We start from the raw sequence: 25,388 nt of genomic DNA on the forward strand, positions 1-25,388 counted from the left end.
GTTCATTGGTGAATCACTTCACACTTCTCTGAATTGAACTTAATTTGCCACTTGTCTGCCCAATCCAACGTGTCAATGTTCCTTTTGAAGTTCAAGACTATCCTCATCACAGTCGGCAATGATTCAAATGTTTGTGTCATCTCTAAATTATGAAATCAAGCCTTGGACACTTGTGTCTCGGTCGTTAACAAATATATCAGAAAGAGCAAGGGTCCCAACACAGACCCCTGGAGATCTCCACAAAAACCTTCCTCCAAACCTTAAAAAAAAGCTCTTGATCACAACTCTCTGTTTTCCCTGTCACCGAGGAATATCTGAGCTTTAATAGGAGTGAAGCGATTTCCCCATCTACGCTATGGGATACACTGAATGATCGTTAGAGGGGAGGTTATCGCCTTTATGAAAAAATGAAAAATGAAAATCGCTTATTGTCACAAGTCAGCTTCAATTAAGTTACTGTGAAAAGCCCCTAGTCGCCACATTCCGGCGCATGTCCGGGAAGGCTGGTACGCGAATCGAACCGTGCTGCTGGCCTACTTGGTCTGCTTTAAAAGCCAGCGATTTAGCTGAGTGAGCTAAACCAGCCCCTAAAGGTGGAGGATAGCGGTCGTTGGCAGATGTCATGTTAGAGGTGGACCATCATGTTAGAGGTGGACCGTCAATTCTCAATCAATCACACAGCAGAATTGCAGGCTTGTAGGAAGAAGCTACAGTTGATATTTTGGGCTTCCATGCACAGAGAGAGCATGTGCTGGCTGCAACGTTAGTGCCGTGGGGAGGTGGGGCACTCTTTCTGAACACCAAGCTTTACCTTTAAGTCCATAACAGTGCACTTGACAGCAAGACACTGGATCACTATTAGGAGTGGGGATCCCAGCTAAATGTTTCAAACTAGGGACACTGAGGGTAACTTAAACTAGGGGCTCAAATCAAACTTGTTTTTAAATTTGAGTTTCATGTCACAGACATAGAGCCTTGAGTGGAGGTTGAACAACCAACAGCAAATAATTTGAATCCACTTTCTCAGGCTAATTCTGTCCATTGTATTTCTTCATTTGTTTTAAAAGAGAATTTTGCCTCAAACTCCATGAGTGTAAAAGACACTGAATTGTTCTGACACAATATTCTGTACAGTTCAGGGCAGTGAAAACTCCTAAAGAATGTGTTCTTTATGATTCAGGTGTTGTGAGAAAGACATTCCCCCTTCCCCACCCCCACACAGCCTCAATGAAAAGGAAGCCCCTCTTACCTGTGCCTGTTACCGGGTGGACAATTCCTCCTTCTCCCATTGTCGGCTCCCAATCTGATCTCCCAGTAACCGCTCTTGCTGGGTGGGGCCTTCAGGCTGTGCCTCACACTGACCTCTGCTGCCAGCAACAGGCCGTCATCACTCTGAGTGACAGGGGCTCCGGCCAATCCGCTCCTAATTAACCGGAAACCCGCCTCTCTCACGCTGGGTGACAGGGGCTCCGGCCAATCCACTTCCTCAATCATCGACCCGCGTCCCTCCCTCTGAGCGACAGGCCGTTTGACCAATGGGCTTCTCATATCCGCAGAAACCCTCCTCACTTACTGAGTGACAGGAGCTCCAACTAATCCGCTTCCATCGTGTCCGGAAGCCGGCTCCATCACTCTGAGTGACGGGACACTGGCCAATCCGCTTCCACATTCCCCGGAAACCCGCCTCCCTGACTCAGTAACAGACAAACAACATGTTGAATTTCTGCTTCTTGGATTTAATGATGAACGATGTCAACTTGATATAAAAACTGTTTCTATTCCAGTGGTTCTCAGATTGTTTTGTTTAAGGAATCATTTTACAAATGTAATCATGGATCCCCCAGTGTAAATTATAATTCTATATAATAATCATAAAATGAATAGGTTCCATTTACAGAAAACATTCATAATGTTTTGATAAAACAGGTAATTACATACTAGTGAGTTAAAGATTATTCCTCTGATGTGGACAGTGATGAGACAAAGCAGACAAACCAGACATAAATGATAACTGAGACTCCACTAACATTCTAGTGCAGCAACTGAACTGTTTTTCATCTGGTGAAACATAATCTGTTAATGTCTCACAAACCCCATCAGTTCACACATCATGGCCAATACAGACAGACTGTCAGATCAGTGTTCACAGCAGTGTCACATCATTTACATCTTTAAACTGTCTCAAGGCAGCTTCCTGTATTAATGTAAAATAAAAACTCCCGGAAACCCGATTTTCCTTTATTCCAATTGTATTATAGATTACCCACTGGAACATGACATTCTGGACAATATTTTCAGACCTGTACTAACCCAGTCCAGTTTGTCAGTGTTATTTAATCACACAAGGAAGTTACATTATTGAAACACGGTGAGAATTTGAAGTGAGTCAAACTGACAGATTTATCACGATTACAAGAAACAAACCAAATGGATATTAATATAAACAGAGAATGATGGTAATACTCAGCAGCCCGGGCAGCTCGATAACATAGAACATAGAACAGTACAGGCCCTTCGGCCCTCGATGTTGTGCCGAGCAATGATCACCCTACTCAAACCCACGTATCCACCCGTAACCCATCACAGCAGCAGCTGGTCTCCCACCTCCCCTCCCCTCCCCTCCTACTGAAAGTCAATGTGAGACTCACCGCTGACAACCATGACAGTGAAATGTCCATCACCGTGAAGAAGGGAGAGGATTCGGGAGGTTTGGGGTGGAAATATTGACAGCAGCTCAATGCAGAACTAACACTAACTCCTGTGAATTTATACAAAGCGGAACAGTTGATATTCATTCGGGTCACCCCCGGGGACCTCTTGCATTTATTTATCTCTCCCTTTCTCTCTGGAGAAATTATTTATTGGCTCCCCTGGAAAAACTCCCCGACCCCAGTTTGAGAATCACTGAACTGATTCATCTCAAACACGGTGTTCTATCGCCACCTTCCACCTGTGGAGCAACATTACAGGCATGAAGGTCACCGACTTCCTGCAGTTCACAGCTCATTCTACCCAGTAAGTTTCTCTCTACAATTGGACTTCTATTTGTTTCTTCTCTCTCCCTCCTTCTTTCCCCCAATCCTACAGAGGTCCTTGCTGATCTTTCAGTTCCCAGTTCCCATACAGGGTTTATACCCGGAATGTTAACCTGGTTTCTCTCTCCACACCTATAAACACTCCAGGCTGTCAAATGTCATGTTCATTTCCAACCCCTGGTTTGTGAGTGTTTCTGATTCTCCTGCCTGTTCCCTGTCCAATTTGCTTCTATTTGATTTTGAATTTCCTTTGTACATCCCTGGGTATTATTTAATTTTCCTGCTCTTGGATTTTCTCCTTTGTCATTTCCTTGCCATTGGTGATCAATCTCACCCTAGTTCCTCTTCCCTGCCCCTCTTAACGTTCAATTTCCCACCTGGAGTCTCTGAGACCCTGAGTTTATTTCTGTCTGTGTTTTAATTCTCCATCGTCTCTGCGCTTTGATTATTCTCTATTATCTTGGGGATTTTAATCTATTTTACAGGAGTCACTGGAAAAGTTACCGCGTGTTTGTTGCTCCTCATCGAGTAAGGAAACGAAAAACAAAATCACCAAAACATTATTGTCACTCAGCTGTAATCACCCTGAGCTCAGGAACCATCTAAATCACTGACTGTGTTATTTTAACTTTCCCCAGCTCCAGCCTCTCTGACTCTGGATCTGAACCCCCTGTGACTGAGACCCACACCCAGCAGTTTGCAGCTGGCAGGAGGCAGGGAGATGGTGTGAAATTATGGGATGGATCTGTTAGTGATCTTTAATCCCACAGATTGTCAGCGGGGCAGAAGTTTTCCTGTCAATATTCAATCCCGGAAAGAAGATGGGAAAGATCCTCTCAGTGAAAATGGGGGTGAAAGTGTGGAGATGGGACATGTTGTCCACATTGTAAAATGACACCTGTCCCCCCTCATAGTCCAGGAAAACCCCGATCTTCCCGGGAATCACATTCAGGGTGAGGGGGGTCCATGAAGGGGAGGTGCCGGCAAAATAACCAATTCCGGGAAACAACCCCAAAATCCAGAATCCAGACTCAGGGTTCAGGGAGATTCCCCCTTTCCTGTTCACAGACTCTCGGGCCACTCCCAGACACCACCAAATCTCACCCCCCACCTCCACCTCCCAGTAAGAACTCCCTGATGTGAATCCTTCTGATCCCAGGACACATTCCCAGAAATCAAACCTCTCCGAGGTGTCAGGGAGCGGCTGCAGTTTGTCTCCGAGTCTCACACTGGTCCGGTCCTCAGACAGGATGAGCCGGGGATTCGCTGTGTTCAGATCCAGAATCAGAGAGGCTGGAGCTGGGGAAAGTTAAAATAACACAGTGAGTTAGAGAGGGAGGGGGGAGGGAAGAGAGAGGAAGGGGTAGAGAGGGACAAATGGGGTAGGTGAGGAAGAGAATGGTGAGGGGGCGGAGGGGTCAGGTTCAGAGGAGAGGAATCAGAGCAGTAGAGCCAGGGAGTGGGGGAAGGGAGAGAACAGGAAAGGAGAGAGGGAGTGTGAGAATGGAGTGAAAGTGAGGCAGAAGTGGGTAACGGAAAGCTGGAGGGTTTGAGAGTGTGGAAGCCGGATTACAGAGAGATTGGGAGAGGGTTGAGAAATAGAGGGTGTAGCAGGGAGAACAGGAAGTGACAAGTGTTGTGTTAAACTACTTCGGCTAACACAGGCTGCTATTTCATAGATTATCATAGAATTTACAGTACAGAAGGAGGCCATTCGGGCCATCGAGTCTGCACCAGCACTTGGAAAGAGTACCCTACGCATGGTCAACACCTATCCCATAACCCAGTAACCCCTCCCAACACTATGTGTAATTTTGGACACTAAGGGCAATTTATCATGGCCAATCCACCTAACCTGCAAATCTTTGGACTGTGGGAGAAAACCGGAGCACCCGGAGGAAACCCACTCACACATGGGGAGGATGTGCAGACTCCGCACAGACAGTGACCCAAGCCGGAATCGAACCTGGGACCCTGGAGCTGTGAAGCAATTGTGCTATCCACAATGCTACCGTGCTGCCCGTGATTTGATGCAGTCTTAACTAAAGGATGCTCCAGACTTTGAAATGAGTTCAACGTGTTTATTGAACTATTGACACAGTTCTCAAATGAGTTTGACTCTCTAGTAACTCAGCCTAAGATGTACTAGCTTGCTCTAAGCCACGTGCTGGGGTGTGATGCTGTTGATCACCCTGTCTCACTCTTTGATGTCGGTCTGTGGAAAGAGGCAGGGTGTGAGTGCAACACCGGGAGGTGATCAGGGTTGGGCAGGTGTATGGCTGGAAGCGTCGTCCGCAGGTCCCAGTTCATCAGCAGTTGAACTGTCGACATGCCAGTGGACAAGGGTGTCGCCCGGTACACCAATAGTGCAAGGTGTATGTCAGAAGCAGAGTCCAAGGCCTTGTGGGTGAGCTGTTTAACTTTGCCATTGGACTGCGGATAGTGCGGACTGGAGGTGACATGCTGAAATTGTAGCTCTTGGAAAACGTGGACCATTCACGACTGTGGAAGCACGGGCCATTGTCGCTCATGATGGTGTTTGGGATGCCATGCCGTGAGAATGTTTCTTTACACGCTTTGATGACAGTCCGTGAGGTGAGGTATGGCAGCTTCAGCACCTCAGGATAATTCAAAAAATAATTGATGATTAAGATGTAGTCGCAGCATTCGCATGGAATAAGTCAATGCTAACCTTGGACCACGGAGAGGTCTCTAGGTCATGTGGTTGGAGCGTCTCCTTGCTCTATGCTGGATGAACCTCTGAGAGGTTTCGTAGTTGAGGACCATGTCCGTCATGTCCTGGTTGATGCCGGGCCAGTAGACAGCTTGCCAGGCCCTGCGTCTGCACTTTTCTACGCCCAGGTGTCCCTCATGAATCTGCCGCAGCGCCATGCTCTGGAGATGTAGCGGGATGACTATCCTGTCCATTTTGAGCAGGATGCCGTCGATCAGTGTCAGGTCGTCCTTGACATTGTAGAATTGAGGGCATTACCCTTTCTGCCAGCCATTGTTGAGGTTGTGGATGACTCGCTGCAACAAGGGGGTCTTTGGCCCTCTCTGCTCGGGTGAGAATAATCTTCTCATCTGTTGCCGGGAGAGTGCTTGAACACAGTTGCACCTGCGATTCAATGAGCTGGATGATCTCCAGTGGGTCACTGGGTGAGTTGACGGAGCGGGACGATGCATCGGCGATGATGAGCTCCTTGCCAGGTGTGTACGGCAAATTGAAATCATACCTCTGGAGTTTGAGCAGGATTCTCTGCAGGCGAGGTGTCATGTCGTTCAGGTCCTTTTGGATGATGTGGACCATCCGTCTCGACAGTGAATGTCGGCAGGCCGTAGACATAATCATGAAATTTGAGGATGCCGGTGAGAAGACGCCTTCTCAATCTGCGCATATCTGGTCTCAGTGGGTGTCATTGCCCGTGACGCGTATGCTGCTGGTACCCAGGAAGACGTGTCGTCTCTTTGAAGCAACACCGCCCCAATGCCATCCTGACTCGCATCTGTGGATATCTTGGTCTTCCGGTCTGGGTCTCGGAAGGCCAGGATGGGTGCATGGTGAGCTTGGCTTTCAGCTCCAGCCACTCTGTTCGGTGCTCCGTCTTCCACTCAAAGGCAGTTGATTTTTTCACCAGGTTGCGCTGTGGTATGTGTGGCCAAATTCGGGATGAACTTGCCAAGAACTTGCAGTACTGCCTTCTTGTCCTCGGGGACTATCATTTCCTCTATGGCTTTGACTTTGTCTGTATCCGGGCGCACACTGTGTTGTGAAATCTGACCGCCCAGGAAATTCAGCGTGGATGTCCAAAAACAGCACTTGGACCTGTTTAGCTTGAGGCCATGTTCATGTATGCATCAGAATACTTTCTTGGGTCGCGACACATGTTCTTCTGATGTCATGGACCAGATTATGATATCATCAATGTAGACACAAACCCCTTCTATTCCTTCCATCATCTGTTCCTTGATGCAATGGAATATCTCTGATGCCAAGATTATGCCAAATGGTATTCGGCTGTAGCAGAATCTGTTAAAAGGCATGTTGAAGGTGCAGAGCCTTCTGCTGGATTCTGCCATCTGAAGGTGTCCAACCGACACACACAAGCAAACTTACACTTCGAGATTATCCGCTCCAGGCTGAGAAACCCAGCCATATCGCTAACCCAGGACTCCACATTCGGGGGTTTTGAGTCTCTCCAGATTAACAAGATCCGTCTCCGGGCTACCAGGGAGGCAAAGGGCAACACCTCGGCCTCTTTCGCTTCCTGCACTCCCGGATCCTCTGACACCCAAAAGATCGCTATTACTGGACTCGGCTTCACCCGCGTGTCCAAAACCCTGGACATAGCCCTCGCAAAGGCCTGCCAGAATTCTTTAAGTGCCGGGCATGCCCAGAACATATGGACGTGGTTCGCTGGACTCCCTGAACACCTCACACAACTGTCCTCCACCCCAAAGAACTTACTCATTCTCGCCGTCGTCATGTGAGCCCGTTGCACCACCTTAAACTGAATTAAGCTGAGCCTGGCACATGATGAGGAGGAATTTACCCTGCCCAGGGCATCAGCCCACAGGCCCTTATCTAGCTCCTCACCCAGCCCCTCCTCCCACATGCCCTTCAGTTCCTCCACTGGGGCTTCCTCCGCCTCCTGCAGTTCTTGGTACATGTCCGTCACCTTCCCCTCTCCTACCCAGATGCCAGACACGACCCTGTCCTGATTCCTACGCGGGGGTAGCAGCTGAAATGTCCCCACCTGTTTTTTGAGAAAGTCGTGGACTTGGAGGTATCTGAAGGCGTTTCCAGGGGGCAGCCTGAATTTCTCCTTCTGTGTCTCCAAGCTAGGGAAAGTCCCATCGATAAACACGTCTCCCATCCTTCTAATGCCTGCCCTGTGCCAGCTTTGAAACCCCCCGTTTATCTTGCCCGGAGCAAATCTATGATTGTTCCGTAACGGGGTCCAAACTGAGGCCCCCTCCACTGACCCCAGACCCTCAGTGCCGCCGTCACCATCGGGCTTGTGGTGTATCACCTCAGCGTTTTATATGTTTCAATAAGATCACCTCTCATTCTCCTAAACCCCAAAGGGTATCAGCCCAACCTGCTCAACCTTTCATCATAAGATAACCCCTTCATCCCAGGAATCAGGCGAGTGAACCTTCACTGAACTGCTCCAGATGTGACCACATTAAGGATAGCTGCAGCAATAATTGTATATTTTCATATTTTATTGCAATAAATAACAACATCTCATTTACTTTCCTAATCACTTGCTGTATCTGTGGACTAACTTTTTGTAAATCTTGCACCAGGACACCCAGATCCATTTGCAGGTCTGCAGTTTCTCCTGACCCAATACCAGAGCAGATCCCCAAATTCATAACAGTCCGGAACAATAACCCCCAAATTTGGTTATTTTTTGGTTGAGGACCATTAAACCTTTTTGTTAGTTGACCTAGTAAGAGAATAAAGTCAGAAGATTCCAGGATTTGAAATCACCAAAAGCAATTTGCTATTCATGGGTCATGAAAGCAAACAGTCAATACTCGCTATCTTATACTCTCACATAAAACAATAGGGAAACATCATTAACAAGAGAACTTTGCTGTAACACACCAAAAACCCTGGGCTGGATTCTCTGATTCTGAGACTAAGGGCTGGATTCTCCGATTTTGAGGCCAAGTCCGGAGGAAGTGTGTAGTGTTATGATGAAAAACTCGGCGAAACCCCAGCACCGATACTCCGCCCCGGTGAGGGGTTAGCAGTCGTGCCACGCTCGGCCTTCCCGGTATAAACACCCGGAGAATTGCCAGGTCCGTGGCCACGCATCTGCCCGGCGATGACCTGCAGTAAGTCGCGCCGTACAACATGCGCGGACCTGGAGTACCAGTTAGTGCACTCCTGCACATCCCCCCCCCCCCCCCCCCCCCCCGCCCCGCCACCCTTGCACCAGCCCCGCTGACGCCTCCCCCGGCCAGCGGGACGGCTCCCTCCCCACGAACGTGACGGCACTGGACACAGTCCGCAGCCACAACACGAGGTTGACGATACCTCAGAGCACACGTGGCCCACGCAGTTGGGAATCGGTCCATCGGGGACAGAGTATCGGGGGAGGGACTTAGGGTGAAGTCCTGAGGCCGTGCCAACGGCGTGCGGCGTACTCATCGATAACGTCGCTTTGGAGGGGGCCGAGCATCCGAAAACAGGCACCGCCACTGATTTCATATGATCATATGATTTATATATCGGCGTCGGGCAATGTAGAATCCCGCCCTAAGTGTTGACACCAACGGAGAATCCGTGGGCTTTCACGACAGAACAATCGGCGCCACACCCGCACCGATTCTGCTGCTATTAAGGGGGTCGCACCGGCACCACGTGGAACACAATCGATTCTAATGGAAAACGGTGTAGGATTGGCCGGCTCCGTGATTGACACTCAGGAGGCTGACAAGCTGCAGCCGCACAGAAACAATTCTCCCCCCCCACCCCGACACACACCATCCCAGCCAACAAGATGGCTGTAAGGGGAGCAGCACCAAGGTTCACGGACGCAGACCTCGAGACCCTGTTGGATACCGTGGAGGAGAGTAGGGTGACCCTCTACCCCGGCACGGGAAGAAGGCTGCCAGCCACCGCCATTCGTCGTGCTGGGCGCAGGTGGCAGAGACGGTCAGCTCCGGGGGCAACATAGTCCGGACCGGCCGGCTGTGCAGAAAAAACTGCACAACCTCCTCAGGGTGGCCAGGGTGAGTAGGCAGCACTGTGCCCCTGGCATTAACCCTGCCCCTCACCCCCCCAACCCAGGAGAAGGCCACACAAAAAGGCCGGGAGCGGGCGAGGACAGGAGGGGAACCATGAGATCTGTGGCCCCTCACCAGGGCAGAGCAGAGGGCCCTGGTAGTGGCCAGCGGCCCGAGGAAAGGGCGGTCCTCGTGGTGGAGTGCAGCCACGGGCGAGGAAGTGAGACCCCACTGAGTTGCAGATCCATGACACCTGTGTGAACACCACCCCCACTGCCACCCCCACCCGCACCCAAACCCCCACACCACCCTCACCCCCAACCACACCCCCACACCACCCTCACCGCCAACCCACAGCACCCTGACCCCCGCCCCCACCCCACCCCCACCCCCAACCACACCCCCACCCCACCCTCACTGCTACCCCCACGCCACCCTCACCCCCAACCACACACCCCCCGACCCGCGGTCTATTCATGCATTTTGTCTGGTGTGTTGGAGGTCCTGCTGGGGATGGAATGGGTCTACCTGGTGTCCCCCGCCCCAGTCAGTGCCACAGCCGGAGACCACCAAACCCCCCCCCCCCCCCGGGAGCCGAGCAGTGATGGGAGCAGCTCGGACACCAACCCTCCGCCCGAGACCCTGGACACCCCAGAGCTCGGGTCGGAGGATGACAATGACTTCCCGTCACAGCGTCTCCAACACCCTCCACCATCCCAGAGACACTCACCTCGGTTGGCCATGTTAGTGAAGAGGCTCCTGGGACTCTCTCTGGTGCAGCACACAGCTGCCCCGGTACAGCAGGTGGAGGTAGGAGCAGCCGAGGGGGCAGCCGGTCGGAGGGCAGCCGACCCCAGGGACTAGCTGCCGTCCAGTCGGGTCTGGGGCTTCTGGAACAGACAGTCCCATCGATAGTGGAGATGCAGTCACAGAGCCAGGGACTACATGAGGGGATGTCGGTGAGCATCCAACACCTGCAGGCGCAGGTGGAGGAGTCCAACCGCGAGCAGGAGCAGGAGGTGGTGCTGACCATGCCTGTCACCCCGGCCAACACTCCATGGGTGGCGTCCGCAGTGGAGGCATTGGGGCGATGGTTTGGACTATGGATCGGCGATGCCCAAGGCCTGGGGCATTCTGTGCAGGCGCTGGCTGAGGCCCAGGACAGGGTTTGCTGCCTCACAGACGACCATGTCCCAGAGTCACCTGGAAATTGCAGCGGCGTTCCTGAGCATGGCCCAGTCACAGCAGGCCATGGCTGGGAACGTCAGCAGCATTGCCCAGGCACTGGCCAACATGGCGGAGACACAGAGGGAGGTGGCCCAGTCCCAGAGGGAGATGGCCCAGCCCCAGAGGGAGATGGCCCAGTCCCAGAGGGAGATGGCCCAGTCCCAGAGGGAGATGGCCCAGTCCCAGAGGGAGATGGCCCAGTCCCAGAGGGAGATGGCACAGTCACTGGCTGATGTGACACAAACACAGAAGGTGGTGGCACAGCAGCAGTCTGTTCTGGTGCAGTCCCAGATGGAGATGGTCCACTCCCTGTGCTCCTTGGATCCACCCCCGCATCTCCTTCCCCCCATCCCCTCACCCCTGGCCCTGTCGGTCCCACAGTCCCAGCTCCTCAGCTGAGCTGCTGCCAATATCTGCTGCTCCCAGCTTCTTAAACAAAAATCAACTGAACACAAAATGTTGTTCACTGACCCTTGAGCTGACCTGTGACCTCCCATCAGGGTTCAGCCTGCTGCCCTGAGACAGGATCTGAATGTGTCAACCCTCGGGACATTCTGAACCTTAAATGTTACAATCTCCAGTCAACTCAAAGGTCTTTCCCACAGGTGTTCCTCACTTAAAACCAACACAAGAAAATCTCCAAAAATAAATTTTTCCTCACCCTCTCCATGTAATTAATACATTGTCTGTATATTCTTCCTGCCTTTTCCCACATTATCCTCCATCTACTAACTGAACTATCAACACGCAGCACGGTGACACAGTGGTTAACACTGCTGCCTCACAGCTCCAGGGTTCCAGGTTCAATTCCAGCCTCGGGTGACTGTCAGTGACTGTCAGTGTGGAGTTTGCACGTTCTCCCCGTGTCTGTGTGGATTTCCTCCGGGTGCTCTGGTTTCCTCCCACAGTCCAGGGATGTGTAGGCTTGGTGGATTGGCCATGCTAAATTGTCACTTAGTGTCCAAAAGGTTAGGTCTGGTTACTGGGTTACAGGGATAGGGTGGAAGCCTGGGATTAATTTGGGTGCTCTTACCCAGGGTTGGTGCAGACTCGATGGGCTGAATAGAGGAATTGGGAGGGGAAAGGTCTAAATAAGCTGGGGGTGGGGAGAAAGCAGGGGTGGGAGACAGTGATGGTGAGTTACTTTCTTAAACCCCTGCAGTCTACGTGGTGTAGGTCCACCTACAGTGCTGTTAGGGAGAGAGTTCCAGGATTTTGACCCAGTGACAATGAAGGAATGGCGATATATTTCCAAGTCAGCACAGTGTGTGGCTGAGAGGGGAACTTCCAGGTGGTGGTGTGTCCAGGTATCTGCTGCTCTTGTCCTCCTAGAATCTAAAATTACTCTAAAAATAACCAATTCATATCAAATATACACAGTTTCTAGTGACTACTGTGTTAAATCATTCATTAAACTTGTCAAGGAGAAACGTGGCATAAGCGTCAGGTCAACCGTGGGTATTTAATAAGCTGCTTCTGTCATTAAAGGTCCTCCGGGCTGTTCCTAGGGTACAATAGCCCGGGCAATCTCAAGGAGATGGCAGGTTTGTCAACTCGTCCAAAATCAGTGTATTTTCTCGTGTCATCTAAGGTTTCTGTGATAGAGGACAGTAAGGACGGGGTGGGGGATGGAGTCGTGTTGTCTGTGGGCTTCATGTCGCACAATCTGGCTCAAAAGGATTTGCTGATCCTCAGTATGTCAGACTGCGATGATGTCACTGAACCGACTTCTTCTTTCAGGCTGTTGATCACAGAGCTCTCTCTCTCTCTCTCTCACACACACTCTCTCTTTCTCTATCTCTCTCTGTCTCTAACTCTCACTCTCACTCTCACTCTCTCACACTCTTTGTCTCTGTCTCTGTCTCTCACTCTCTCTCTCTCTGTCTCTCTCTGTGTCTCTCTCTCCCTCTCTGTCTGTCTCACTCTGTCTCTCTCTCTCTGTAACCTGTGGAAGATGAATCGTGAGCAGAGTCTGGAATGAATGATAATCTTGGAGCCTCTGCAGCAAAGAGCGAGTCATGCTGACCCTTCGTCTCTTGGAGACCCTCCTCGATATTGACCCCGATGATCAGAAGCAGGAGCAGATTCGATTTGCTTTTCTCGAGTCAGGCCATTTCCTTGTGTCTCTCCCACCCTCTGAACACCTCTAAGGATGAACAACATCTTTATTTTCCACTTGACTGCTTCCCCAGGCACCAGGACCTCAAAGAGGAGTTCCAAAAGCATCCACCTTTTGTAATCCCATTTGAGTTCCTTGCTGTCCTCTGGGGTCCCCAATTTGACGTTGTGTGTCCATGCCCCCCCCCCCCCCCCCCCCCCACCTCCGGTCGGGATGTGGTGTGTTATATATGGGAATGGACCAAAGTTAATGAATTGAGTAAATTACGCTAAATAACGTAAATAACAATGTCCGAACAGGTCCGATTTTCCACAGATACAACAAAGTCTGGGCTGCCCAGTGTAGACAAGGTGACCCTGGCTTCCCCTGATAACAAAGCTGGAGGGAGGGTGGGGATTGCTCCCTTACCATCCACCTTCAAAGTCATTCTGACCTGCTGTTTGCTGGTCCAGATCCAATCCTGCCTCACAGGCAATGACCCAGATTCTTCAGGCAAAAACTCATCCCTTACTATTGACACCCTCCACATAAACTATTTGGAGTGATTTACATTTCAGAATCCTCAAAATTTGCACAGAAATGGAAATCAAAATCACACACTATACTTACTACCCAACTCCCATTAATATTACCAAACCCTCTGCCTGGGTTATGTAGCAGCTGCAGGTATCCAGTGTTCCCACACTGAACACAAGAAGAAGCCTCATTGTCGACACAAACTGGAGACATTTGATGCAGATGGGAGTCAATACAATCTTGATCCTCCACTGGATGGTGAAGCCCCACCCAGAGGAACAGTCTGTAGAATGGTTGAATCACTAGTCTGAAAGTGACCTCCGGAAACTCCATCAGAAATGATGTGAGGAGATAATTTTCTCTGTGTCCTGCCCAATAGACTTTATCAATAATCTTTCTTATTCTCACAAGTAGACTTACATTAACATTGCAAAGAAGTTATTGTGAAAATCCCCTAGTCGCCACACTGCAGCACCTGTTTGGGTGCACAGAGGGAGAATTCAGAATATCCAATTCACCTAAAAGGACGTCTTTCGGGATTTGTGGGAGGTAATCTGAGGACCCACGCAGACACAGGGAGAACGTGCAGACTCCGTACAGACAGTGGCCTGAGCCAGGAATCGAACCTGGGACCCTGGCGCTGTGAAGCAATAGTGTTAACCAGTGCTGCCCCAAACAACATCATCAAAACAGAACACTTCATCATTCTCACAATGCTGTTTCTGGGATCTTGCTGTTCACAAATTGGTTTCCTCACTTCCTACATTACAAGAGTGACTTTTCCTCAACAATATTCCACTGGTTCGGGACTTCCGGTTGCGGCTAGGTGGAGCTAAGCCGCACGTTCGGCAGCTCCCGCTAGAAACGGACTTTGGGGCTCTTTTCAGGGCCCCCAACGGCGCTTTTTCGATGAATCCCGACGTGGGAAGGGGCCTGCAGTAGATCCCCAGGGTTCTATGGTCCGGACCAGGAGTGGGGTGAGCAGAAAAGCGGTGGCAGCGCCTCTGGAAAAGCGGGGGAAAGAAAACAAAATGACGGCTGGTGGAGCCCTCGAGGAGTGGAGGCAGTGGGCAGAGGAGCAGCAGGAGACTATTCGGCGCTGCTTCCAGGATCTTAAGGTGGAGCTGCTGGAGTCGCTGAAGGCTACCACCGGTAAGCTGCTGGAGACTCAGACAGCCCAGGGGGCCGCAATCCGGGAGTTGCAGCAGCAAGCCTCCGAAAGGGAGGAAGAGACCGCGGCCCTCGCGGGGAAGGTGGAGATGCACGAGGCGCTCCACAAAAAGTGTCAGGAGCGGTTCGAGGAGCTGGACAACAAGTCGAGGTGGAAGAATTTACGGATCCTGGGCCTCACGGAGGGGCTGGAGGGATAGGACCTGGCGGCCTATGTGGTCATCTAACTGAACTCGCTGATGGCCGCTGGGTCCTTCCAGGGGCCCCTGAGGCTGGAGGGGGCCCAGAGAATACTGGCCAGGAGGCCCAAGCCGAATGAGCCGCCACGGGCGGTGCTGGTGCAGTTCCACCGGTTCGTTGACTGAGAGTGCGTGCTTCGGTAGGCCAAGAAAGATCGGAGCAGCAGGTGGGAGAACACGGTAGTGCGGATCTACCAGGACTGGAGTGCGGAAGTGGCTAAGCGGAGGGCCGGGTACAACCGGACGAAGGTGGTGCTCCATAAACAGGGTGTGAAGTTTGGCTTGTTGCAGCCGGCGCGTCTGTGGGTCACCTACAAGGACTGTCACCATTATTTTGAGTCCCCAGAGGAGATGTGGGCCTTTGTGCAGGCCGAAAAATTGGACTCAAACTGAGGGTAAGGGATGGGGGTCTTGTATGTAAATGCAACTGTGTCTTTTTTGGAGGGAGGGTTCTCTGTTTCATGCGGGATGTGTGTTGGCTTCAGGGTGGGTGGGATGGTGTCTTTGTGTCTTTTGGTGTGGGTCTGGTGGACGGGTTCGGGCAGGGAAGTGCATTGGGAGTGCGGGGAGCTGGCGGTGGGGACCGGCAATGGGAGTTGCCCTAGAGGAGGCGGGGTTGGGCAGGGCGAAAGCGCGGGCTTTCCTCTGGTTTCCCGCGCTGCGGGGTGAAAGGGGCGGGGTCGGGGCTGAGAAGCGCGGGCCTTTGCTGGTTGTTACTTTCCCGTGCAAGAGCGGGGGGGGGAGGGGTGGAGGGTCTGCTGATGGGCACAGAGGGGGAGGAGTAGCCCCACATGGGGAGGGGTCGGAGGTGTGGCGGGAGTCACCGGGGTCAGCAGAAGTTAGCTGGCTCACGGGAGTGCTATGGAAGGGGGGGCGTAGCTAGGAGGGGTCCTAGCCTTGGGGGGGTGGGAGTTGCTGCCGTGGGAACAGGCCGAGCGGGGGGCGCTGGCCAGTGGCGGGCAGGGGATGGGTTATGGCTAGTCGGCAGGGGAGGGGGGCCGGGAGCTCTCTGATCCGGCTGATAACCTGGAACGTGAGGGGGCTGAACGAGCCGGTCAAGCGGGCCCGGGTGTTTACGCACTTGAAGGGGCTGAAGGCAGATGTAGCCATGCTCCAGGAGACGCACCTGAAGGTGGCGGACCAGGTTCGACTGAGGAAGGGATGGCTGGGCCAAGTATTCCATTCAGGGCTGGATGAGACAAACCGGGGGTGGCGATCCTGGTGGGAAAGATCCTGTTTGAGGCGTTAAATGTGGTGGCTGACAGTGGCGGGAGGTATGTGATGGTGAGTGGTAAGCTGCAGGGGGAGCGGGTGGTGCTGGTGAATGTTTATGCTCCAAACTGGGACGATGCGGGGTTTATGCGGCGCATGTTAGGCCGCATTCCAGATCTGGAGGCTGATCATGGGGGGATTTCAACACGGTGCTGGATCCCCCATTGGATCGATCCAGGTCCCGGACAGGCAGGAGGCCGGCGGCAGCTAAGGTGTTGAGGGGGTTTATGGATCAGATGGGAGGGGTGGATCCCTGGTGGTTTGCAAGGCCAAGGGCCAGGGAATACTCGTTTTTCTCCCATGTGCATAAGGCCTATTCCAGGATTGATTTTTTTGTCCTGAGCAGGGGACTGGTTTCGAGGGTGGAAGATGCTGAATACTCTGCCATAGCCATTTCAGATCATGCCCCGCACTGGGTGGACCTCGGGCTGGGGGAGGAGAGGGACCAGCATCCGTTCTGGCGCTTGGCGGTGGGGCTGTTGGCAGACGAGGAGGTGGCCGGGAGGGTTCGGGAGTGTATCGAGAGGCACCTTGAGGTCAACGATAACGGGGAGGTTCGAGTGGGGACGGTCTGGGAGGCATTGAAGGCGGTGGTTATAGGGTAGTTGATTTCCATCCAAACCCATAGGGAGAGGGGAGAGCAGAGGGAGAGGGTAAGATTGGTGGGGCAGGTGGAGGGACTGGGGGCGCCGATTGAGCTGGAGGAGCTGGTTAAAGGGATATGGAGCATGCAGTCAGGGAAGGCACTGGGGCCGGATGGGTTTCCGGCTGAATTTTATAAAAGGCATGCGGACATGTTGGGCCCCCTGTTAGTTCGGACCTTTGTAAAGAGGCAAGGGAGGGGGGCGCTTTGCCCCAACTATGTCACGGGCGCTGATTTCCTTGATCCTTAAGCGGGACAAGGACCCTCTGCAGTGTGGGTCATATAGGCCGATCTCGCCTATGTTGACGCCAAGTTGTTGGCAAAGATCTTAGCTACCAGGATAGAGTATTGTGTGCCGGGAGTCATTCACGAGGACCAGACGGGGTTTGTAAAGGGAAGGCAGTTGAATACCAACATACGAAGGCTTCTGAATGTCATTATGATGCCGGCTGCGGAAGGGGAGGCGGAGATAGTGGTGGCATTAGACGCGGAGAAGGCCTTTGATAGGGTCGAGTGGAGGTATCTGTGGGAGGTGTTGGAAAGGTTTGGGTTTGGGGAGGGGTTTGTCAGTTGGGTGAGGTTGCTTTATGAGGCCCCGATGGCGAGTGTAGCCACGAATAAGAGGAAGTCGGAGTACTTTCGGCTGCACCGGGGGACGAGACAGGGGTGTCCCCTGTCCCCCTTGCTCTTTGCGCTGGCAATTAAGCCCCTGGCCATGGCGTTGAGGGAGTTGGGGAACGAGGGGCCTGGTGCGGGGTGGGGAGGAGCATCGAGTGTTGCTTTATGCGGACGACCTGTTGCGGACCCAGTGGGGGGGAATGCCGGAGGTGATGAGGATTCTCAGCGAATTTGGGGGCTTTTCGGGGTATAAACTCAACCTGGGTATGAGCGAGCTGTTCGTGGTGCACCTGTGGGGATCAGGAGGAGGGGATTGGTAGGCTCTCACTGAAGCAGGCAGGGGGGAGTCCAGGTGGCTAGGAGATGGGGGGCTCTGCATAAGCTCAACCTCACAAGGTTGGTAGAACAAATGGAGGAGGAGTTCAAAAGGTGGGATATGTTACCGCTGTCGCTGGCGGGTAGGGTGCAGTCCATCAAGATGACGGTGCTCCCGAGGTTTTTGTTCCTGTTCCAGTGCCTTCCCATCCTTATCCCGAAGGCCTTTTTTAGGAGAGTTAACAGGAGTATTACGGGATTTGTATGGGCGCATGGGACTCCGAGGGTGAGAAGGGTGTTCTTGGAGCGGGGTAGGGATAGGAGGGGGCTGGCACTGTGGGTATTACTGGGCTTCCAACGCAGCGATGGTGCATAAGTGGGTAATGAACAGGGAAGGGGCAGCAAGGAAGAGGATGGAGATGGTGTCCTGTGTGGGCACGAGCCTGGAGGTGCTGGTAATGGCGCCGTTGCCGCTCCCTCCAACGAGGTATACCACGAGCCCCGTGGTGGAGGCTACCCTCAAAATGTGGGGGCAAGGGATACGGCATAGGGGGGAGGTGGGGACTCGATGGAGACCCCGATACGGGGGAACCACCGGTTTGTTCCAGGGAGTATCGATGGTGGATTTCTGGGCTGGCACAGGGTAGATATTAGGAGGTTGAGGGACCTGTTTGTGGATGGGAGGTTCATGAGTCTGGGGAGTTAGAGGGGAAGTTTGGGCTCCCCCCGGGGAACATGTTTAGGTACATGCAGGTTGGGGCGTTTGCCAGGTGGCAGGTGGAGGGGTTCCACGTGGGGTACGGCATAGGGTGCTCTCGGGGGTGTGGGTTGGAGAAGGGAGGATTTCGGATGTATACTGCATAATTCAGGAGGTAGATGAGGCCTTTGTGGAGGAGCTGAAGGATAGGTGGGAAGAGGAGGGCAAGACAGGTGTGCTAGGTGCTCGGGGAGCCCAGCGAACCACGCCCATATGTTTTGGGCATGCCCAGCGCTGGGGGAGTTTTGGAAGGGGGTAGCAAGGATGGTGGAGCCGGGAGTGCAGGAGGCGAAAGTTCTGGCCTTTACGTCCCTAGTAGCCCGGCGGAGGATCTTGCTTCATTGGAAGGATGCGAGGCCCCCAAGAGTGGTGGCCTGGATCAATGATATGGCGGGGTTCATTAAATTGGAGAAGGTGAAATTGTCCCACAGGACATTTTCCCAAATTGCAAATCCTGGGGAGTGTGGACAGTGATATTGTTCTGAAGATCAGCCCTCAGAATGGACTGGGCCTCTGAGCAAATTCACAGAGTGAGCAGCGGCTTCACTGGTTCACTACCTGCTCCATCAATGGAGTCACTCAAAACATCAACCTCACTCAATACTAACTCCCTATTCTAGATGTAAAACTATACCTATTTTGATCTAGACTCTGTGACTGTGTTAAACCTGTGGATTTTTACATTCTCCCTTCTGTTTTGAACATTGAACATTTCAATAAGATCACCACACTCCCTCCCTTATCCAGTGCAGACTCGCAGTTTCTGCAGCCCCTCCTCTTGATGAAGGTGTCCAATTCCACAAACCAGATTCTCTGTCGTTTAATTATCATAGAGTTTACAGTGCAGAAGGAGGCCATTCGGGCAATCGAGTCTGCACCGGCTCCTGGAAAGAGCAGCCGACCCAAGATCAACACCTCCACCCTATCCCCATAACCCAGTAACCCCACCCAACACTAAGGGCAATTTTGGACACTAAGGGCAATTTATCATGGCCAATCCACCTAACCTGCACATCTTTGGACTGTGGGAGGAAACCGGACCACCCGGAGGAAACCCCCGCACACACGCGGAGGATGTGCAGACTCCACACAGAAAGTGACCCAGGTCGGAATACAACCTGGGACCCTGGAGCTGTGAAGCAATTGTGCTATCCACAATGCTACCGTGCTGCCCAACTTGTTTAACACTTGCTCTCTAATGTCTGGATGCCTTCCCGATAAACGATGATAAAAAATGTTCCCCAGAATGACAGACGGGACCAGTCCTGTCTCCTCGACAAATTGGGTTTCCCATCCTGAGATTGGTGCTCTATTCCTCTGGTTATACAGATCCCTTCACTGCTTTGACACACGGAGCTGATGGCTTCATTTGGGAAGATGTCCTGTGGGACAATTTCACCTTCTCCAATTTAATGAACCCCGCCATATCATTGATCCAGGCCACCACTCTTGGGGGCGTCGCATCCTTCCAATGAAGCAAGATCCTCTGCCGGGCTACTAGGGACGCAAAGGCCAGAACACCGGCCTCTTTCGCCTCCTGCACTCCCGGCTCCACTGTAACCCCAAAACGGCTCCACTGTAACCCCAGACACTCACCCAGAGGAACCCACAGAGAGTAAAATATGAGAATGGAGAGGCTCCCGAGGATTAACAACCGACAAATTGAATATTTAATCTGGGACCTTGGAGACCCTTTAGTCCCTTCACAACTGGATTTAAAATCAGGAAAATGAATAGAAGAGTTTTACCGGGGTTAATGGAGTTTCTCATTTCTCTCCACGCTGTGTACTGTAAAGGGCCTTTGAACTTTCCGATAGACAGGGCGGCAGCAAATACTGAGAGTGTGCAATGGTCATCACTAATCCTGGATGTTAAAAAAATGGAATAAATTTATTTTTGTTAGAAGAATTTAGAACATATGCCAGGTTATGGTCACGTTTTCAGCATTTCTGATGATTGCGAAAATGTACAAAGTGAAATATTAATCACGTTTCTCTAACTGAGAAAGTGATAACTTGGAAATTCAAAGGCAGAGAATGGAAACCCCCATGTCCTGAAAAAGGTTCACAGTCTGATAACAGATTAGTTACTGGGATATCACAAATCACAGGAGAAGAGAAACATTTAGCCTGTCCACTTGCTCTTTTAGAATAGAATAGAATAGAACAGTACAGCACAGAACAGGCCTTTCGGCCCTCGATGTTGTGCCGAGCAATGATCACCCTACTTAAACCCACGTAACCCGTATCCCAACAATCCCCCCCATTAACCTTACACTACGGGCAATTTTAGAATGGCCAATCCACCTAACCCGCACATCTTTGGACTGTGGGAGGAAACCGGAGCACCCGGAGGAAACCCACGCACACACAGGGAGGACGTGCAGACTCCACACAGACAGTGACCCAGCCGGGAATCGAACCTGGGACCCTGGAGCTGTGCAGCATTGATGCTAACCACCATGCTACCGTGAGGCCCCAAACAAACAAAGTTTATAAAACAAAGACAAAGTCTGAAAACATCTGGAACTTAATGTTCAACCCTTAATAACTGATCCCACAACCCGCCTAGAATCCTGCTCTCTGGCATCTTGAATATCTCTGATTTTAGTCACTCCCCCATTGGGAGCTGGACCTTCAGCTGCCGAGATCCTCAGCTCTGGAATTCCCTCCCTGATCCTCTCCCTCTCTCTCTCTCTTTCTTCCTCAATCACTCTCTCTAAGATCCACCTCCGTTATCCGTATTAATATTTCCTCATGTATCTCTGTCAATTTGTGATTTTTAACGCTCCTGTGAACCTCCTTTAGACTTTATATTACATTAACGGCGCTATATAAATACAAGTCTTTGCTGTTGTTGTTGTTAAGGACACAGAGCCAGTTTATATTACAGAATAAAAATAGAACCCGTTCCCCCTTTAAAGTCTGACTTTCTCGGGTTGCTCAGGCTCCATGCAGGGACATGGATGACCCACTCCTTGGATACATGGACCGTGCGGCTCTCTCAGGGTCAGTCGGAAGGTCACAGACACTAACAGCAAACATCAGGCAAGTGATCCAGCCTGGGAATCAGGTTGTATTATTTACCTGACATCTTGTCATTTATACAATATTGTAGAACAGTTATGGAACATCTAATACTGTTTAATAACGGACATAAAGATCGTTATTATAAAATACTCGGCAGTGAACTATACGCCGCGTTTTCATGGCCCGATGGACGACCATTTAAAGTTATGACAACCAAGAAATAAATCCAGAAGAACACTTTATTGAGTTATTGTATCAAATTGCAGCGTTTCAGTCAATAACATGTCCTACCTTCTCTTCCGACATGCTTCCTCCTGAAAAAATGAATGAGGAACAGTGAGGATGACAGTAACAGATTTCAGGAGGAGTTAGAGAGGCTGGTGAAATGAGCAGACTCAGAGCAGATGAGATTTCACACGGAAGTGGAAAGTCATGGATTTTGGAAGGAAGATTGTGGAGAGTCAAATAAACTGGAACTGAGCATCAGTCCCGCTCACAGACACAGTGACTCTCACACACCGTACCAGACACACCCACACCCTCACAACATGGAACTGGAACTGGATTACAATGGGAGTTCCAGGAGAAAATTAAACTTGGGCAAAAAAAAGATCCAGAAAATTTATTCTCAGGAGGTTAAAGGTATTCCCGGGAATCTGCAGACAGTTTGGGAGCCGTCAGTTCCCAACTGCAGAACCGTTCAGGAAGGGAAACAATTTCAGTTTAATTATGTTTCTATTTATTCAGTAACTTCTATAGTTAATTCGCAGTTATCACCAGTTACTTTGTGATTGTGAAGTTTCACTGAACTGACCCGCAATATATTCCCTCACCTTCAGAAATATCAGCTCGTCTTTTTGCTCCACCTGTTTCTGCAACTTGTAGAGTTTCTCCTCAATAGAATTCAAATTCTCCTGAATCTCTCGAAGGTTTTTCTCCATTGGTTCTAGAAACCTCTCCTCTTCTTCCCTGAGATCTCTGAGTAAACGCTGCTCTTTCTCAGTGAGAATCTGGTGCATTTTACTGAACTCGGATGTGATGTGGGTCTGCAGACTGCTCGACTGTTCCTACCAAATGAAATGTGAAATATAATTAATGTCCCGCGATAAAGGGAACAAAACTAACCGAGATCCCAGAAAATCAGCACAGGGAGACCTTACCCGAACTTCAGAAATCTTCCGTGTCTGTTTCAGTTCCGTTTGTAGAACCTCCGATTTCTTCATAGTGAGAGAAACTAAGGAAGATTTCAGCTGATCCTGGATTGGGAAATAAAATTACAGAATGAAAGCGTTAGATCATGAAAATGTGATAAAACGTATCGGTTTATAAAATATTTCCCCTTTTACCTTGTAGATTTCAGCAGCTTCTTTAATCGGCAGGAAGCTGTGCTCTCTGTGTTCCCCCGAATCTCTGCAAATCACACAGATCAATTTCTTGTCAGTTTCACAAAACAGCTTCAGTTCTTCCTGATGTTCCTCACAGTGAAGTTTACTTTCCTTCTCTTTCGGATTCAGCTTTAATTTTCGAGTTTTCTCGGCCAGATTCCCGAAGGCCCGATTTACCGTGAGGTTTATTTCCGGAAATTCCTCTCTACATTCCGGGCAGGAGTTTACCTCCTCTTTTTTCCAACACTGGGAGATACAGGAGTGGCAGAAGTTGTGTCCACAATCCAGTGTTACCGGATCAGTGAAGAAATCAAGACAAATGGGACAAATTGTCTCCTCGGTCAAACTCTGGACCTGCTGTCTGAGAGCCATGTTCACACTCAGCACTTCCTGATTCAAACTGCTTTCAGTTTCAATCGGTTTCTGGAACATACCTCTTCATTCGCCCGGGGAAGGAGCAGTGCACTAGCTTTTAGTGTTTGAAACGAACATGTTGGACTTTAACCTGGTGTTGTAAGACTTCTTACAGTGCTCACCCAGTCCAACGCCGGCATCTCCACGTCATACAGTTTCAATGTTATTGCGCTGCTGACTCGCCTGAACAACTTGACGGAGTGATCAGGAGATTGTCTCAGAGCATTTTAATTGTATTGCTTAAAACACACTGGTCTATTTCCTCTCGAAATTTTTTAGGCTTTGACTATGCAGTATTTTGGGAAACTTACACTTTAAATTACAGAAGCACTTTATCCTCTTAATTTGAACACAACTGAATATCCCACTTCCTGATTGGACTTTACACTGACCCTTATGTACAGACAAGCAGATCTGGCAGCATCTGTGGAGAGAGAAACATAGTTTATGCTTGCAGACTGGGACCTTTCACCAGAACGGAGAAAAGTTAGAAATATTGGGATTGAGGTGAGGATCAGATCCAGAGTCTGGATGAGGGTGAGGGTTAGCGTGAAGGTTACATGTTAATGTCAGATATTTTGAGGAAGTGAAGGGGATTACTGTTAGGGTGAGGGTTAGATGGTAATCATAAATGTTGGGAAAGTGAAAGGGGGGGGTGGGAAGAAGAACAAAAGGGAAGGTCTGTAATAGGGTGGAGAACAGGACAGATTACAGGTTTCATAATGAAAGGCCAGAGGGAGTGGTAAAGGACAAGGAAGAAAATAAAAGGTGAGACTAGAGAGGGTGTAAAATACATATTAGCAGCCTCTCAAATACAAAGTAAAGTAATTAAGAAAAAAGTGAAAAATAAATAAACCAACCAAATGAACATTTGGAGAATGAGAGCAGAGATTGTGATCTAAAATAGTTGAACTCAGTGTTGTGACCAGGAGGCTGTAAAGTGCCCAGTGGGAAGGTGAGGTTCTGTTCCTTGAGTTTGTGTTGAATTTTATTGGAACACTGCAGCAGGCCAAGGACAGAACGGTCAGAGTGGGTGGAAGGTAGAGAATTAAAATCACTGGTGAGTGGGATCTCACGATCATACTTACAGTCTGAATGGAAGTATCTGTAAAACACTCAGCCAGGCTTTGTTTAATATCTCCAGGGTAGAGGAGACACATCCTGAACAGCAAATACAGGATATTTAATTGAAATAAATATAATTAATCAGTTTTTCATTTGGCAGGAGTGTTTGGAACTTTACACAGTGAGAATGGTGGATGTTAAAAGGCAGGTTTTACACGTTCTGCGTTTGTAATGAAATGTTCTGTATGTGTTGGTGTAACTAAATAATAAACTACCTGAAACGCTAACTGTGTTTGTCTCTGTACCGATGTAGCTCTGTCTCTTTGTCTCTCTGACCTGCATTTCCAGCATTTTCTGTGTTTATTTCAGATTTCCAGCCACGACAATATTCTGTTCTGGCTTTTCCCGGTGTCCTGGCCCACACCAGCAACCACCCCACATTCCCCCACCAACCACCCCCTTCCCTTCACTCCAACTCTCAGCAAGCACCACCGAAGAGAGACTGACTGGTCATTCGTGTCATTATTACTTTGTGTGTTGTTTCTGTGAGTAAAATATTTGCTGCGTTTTCCTATAAACTCAAATCTTCCACAGTTACAAAGAGCCACCTGCTGACAGAATGTCGGTGCTGCAGGAAAGAATTCCCCATTAAAAACAGCCCGAGAAATGGGGAGTGTCTTTGAAGGTTCACTGACACTATGGGCCGAATGGTCTCTTTCCATTGTGACATCATATTGTGATTGTTGCGTCACTGAGATTCGGATCGGATCAAATCCACATTTTGAAAGTTGACTTAATTCAATCCCATTATTTGATTGGATGTTTGATGACCATCATTGG

At 50.4% G+C, this 25,388-nt stretch overlaps 1 protein-coding gene across 1 annotated transcript; it reads right to left on the minus strand.

The window, feature by feature from the left end:
- Nucleotides 1–1,715: 1,715 nt before the first annotated feature.
- LOC119975729 (zinc-binding protein A33-like) lies at nt 1,716–23,526 on the minus strand. Its single transcript, XM_038815555.1, has 6 exons — nt 23,031–23,526; nt 22,845–22,940; nt 22,518–22,751; nt 21,976–21,998; nt 20,404–20,519; nt 1,716–4,334 (listed from the first exon to the last, which is right to left on the minus strand). The coding sequence occupies exons 1-6, from the start codon at nt 23,499–23,501 to the stop codon at nt 3,784–3,786; spliced, it is 1,491 nt and encodes a 496-aa protein (XP_038671483.1). The 5' UTR covers nt 23,502–23,526; the 3' UTR covers nt 1,716–3,783.
- Nucleotides 23,527–25,388: the final 1,862 nt, after the last annotated feature.

Source organism: Scyliorhinus canicula, chromosome 13, assembly GCF_902713615.1.
Source record: "Scyliorhinus canicula chromosome 13, sScyCan1.1, whole genome shotgun sequence".
NCBI classification, from domain to species: domain Eukaryota; kingdom Metazoa; phylum Chordata; class Chondrichthyes; order Carcharhiniformes; family Scyliorhinidae; genus Scyliorhinus; species Scyliorhinus canicula.

Coding starts and splice junctions, on each gene's coding strand:
- LOC119975729 (XM_038815555.1), bottom strand. CDS start 23,501: ATGTTCCAGAAACCGATTGAAACTGAAAGCAGTTTGAATCAGGAAGTG. Junction 22,941..23,030: donor AAGCTGCTGAAATCTACAAG/GTAAAAGGGGAA, acceptor TTCCCAATCCAG/GATCAGCTGAAATCTTCCTT. Junction 20,520..21,975: donor GAAGCATGTCGGAAGAGAAG/GTAGGACATGTT, acceptor TTTAACATCCAG/GATTAGTGATGACCATTGCA.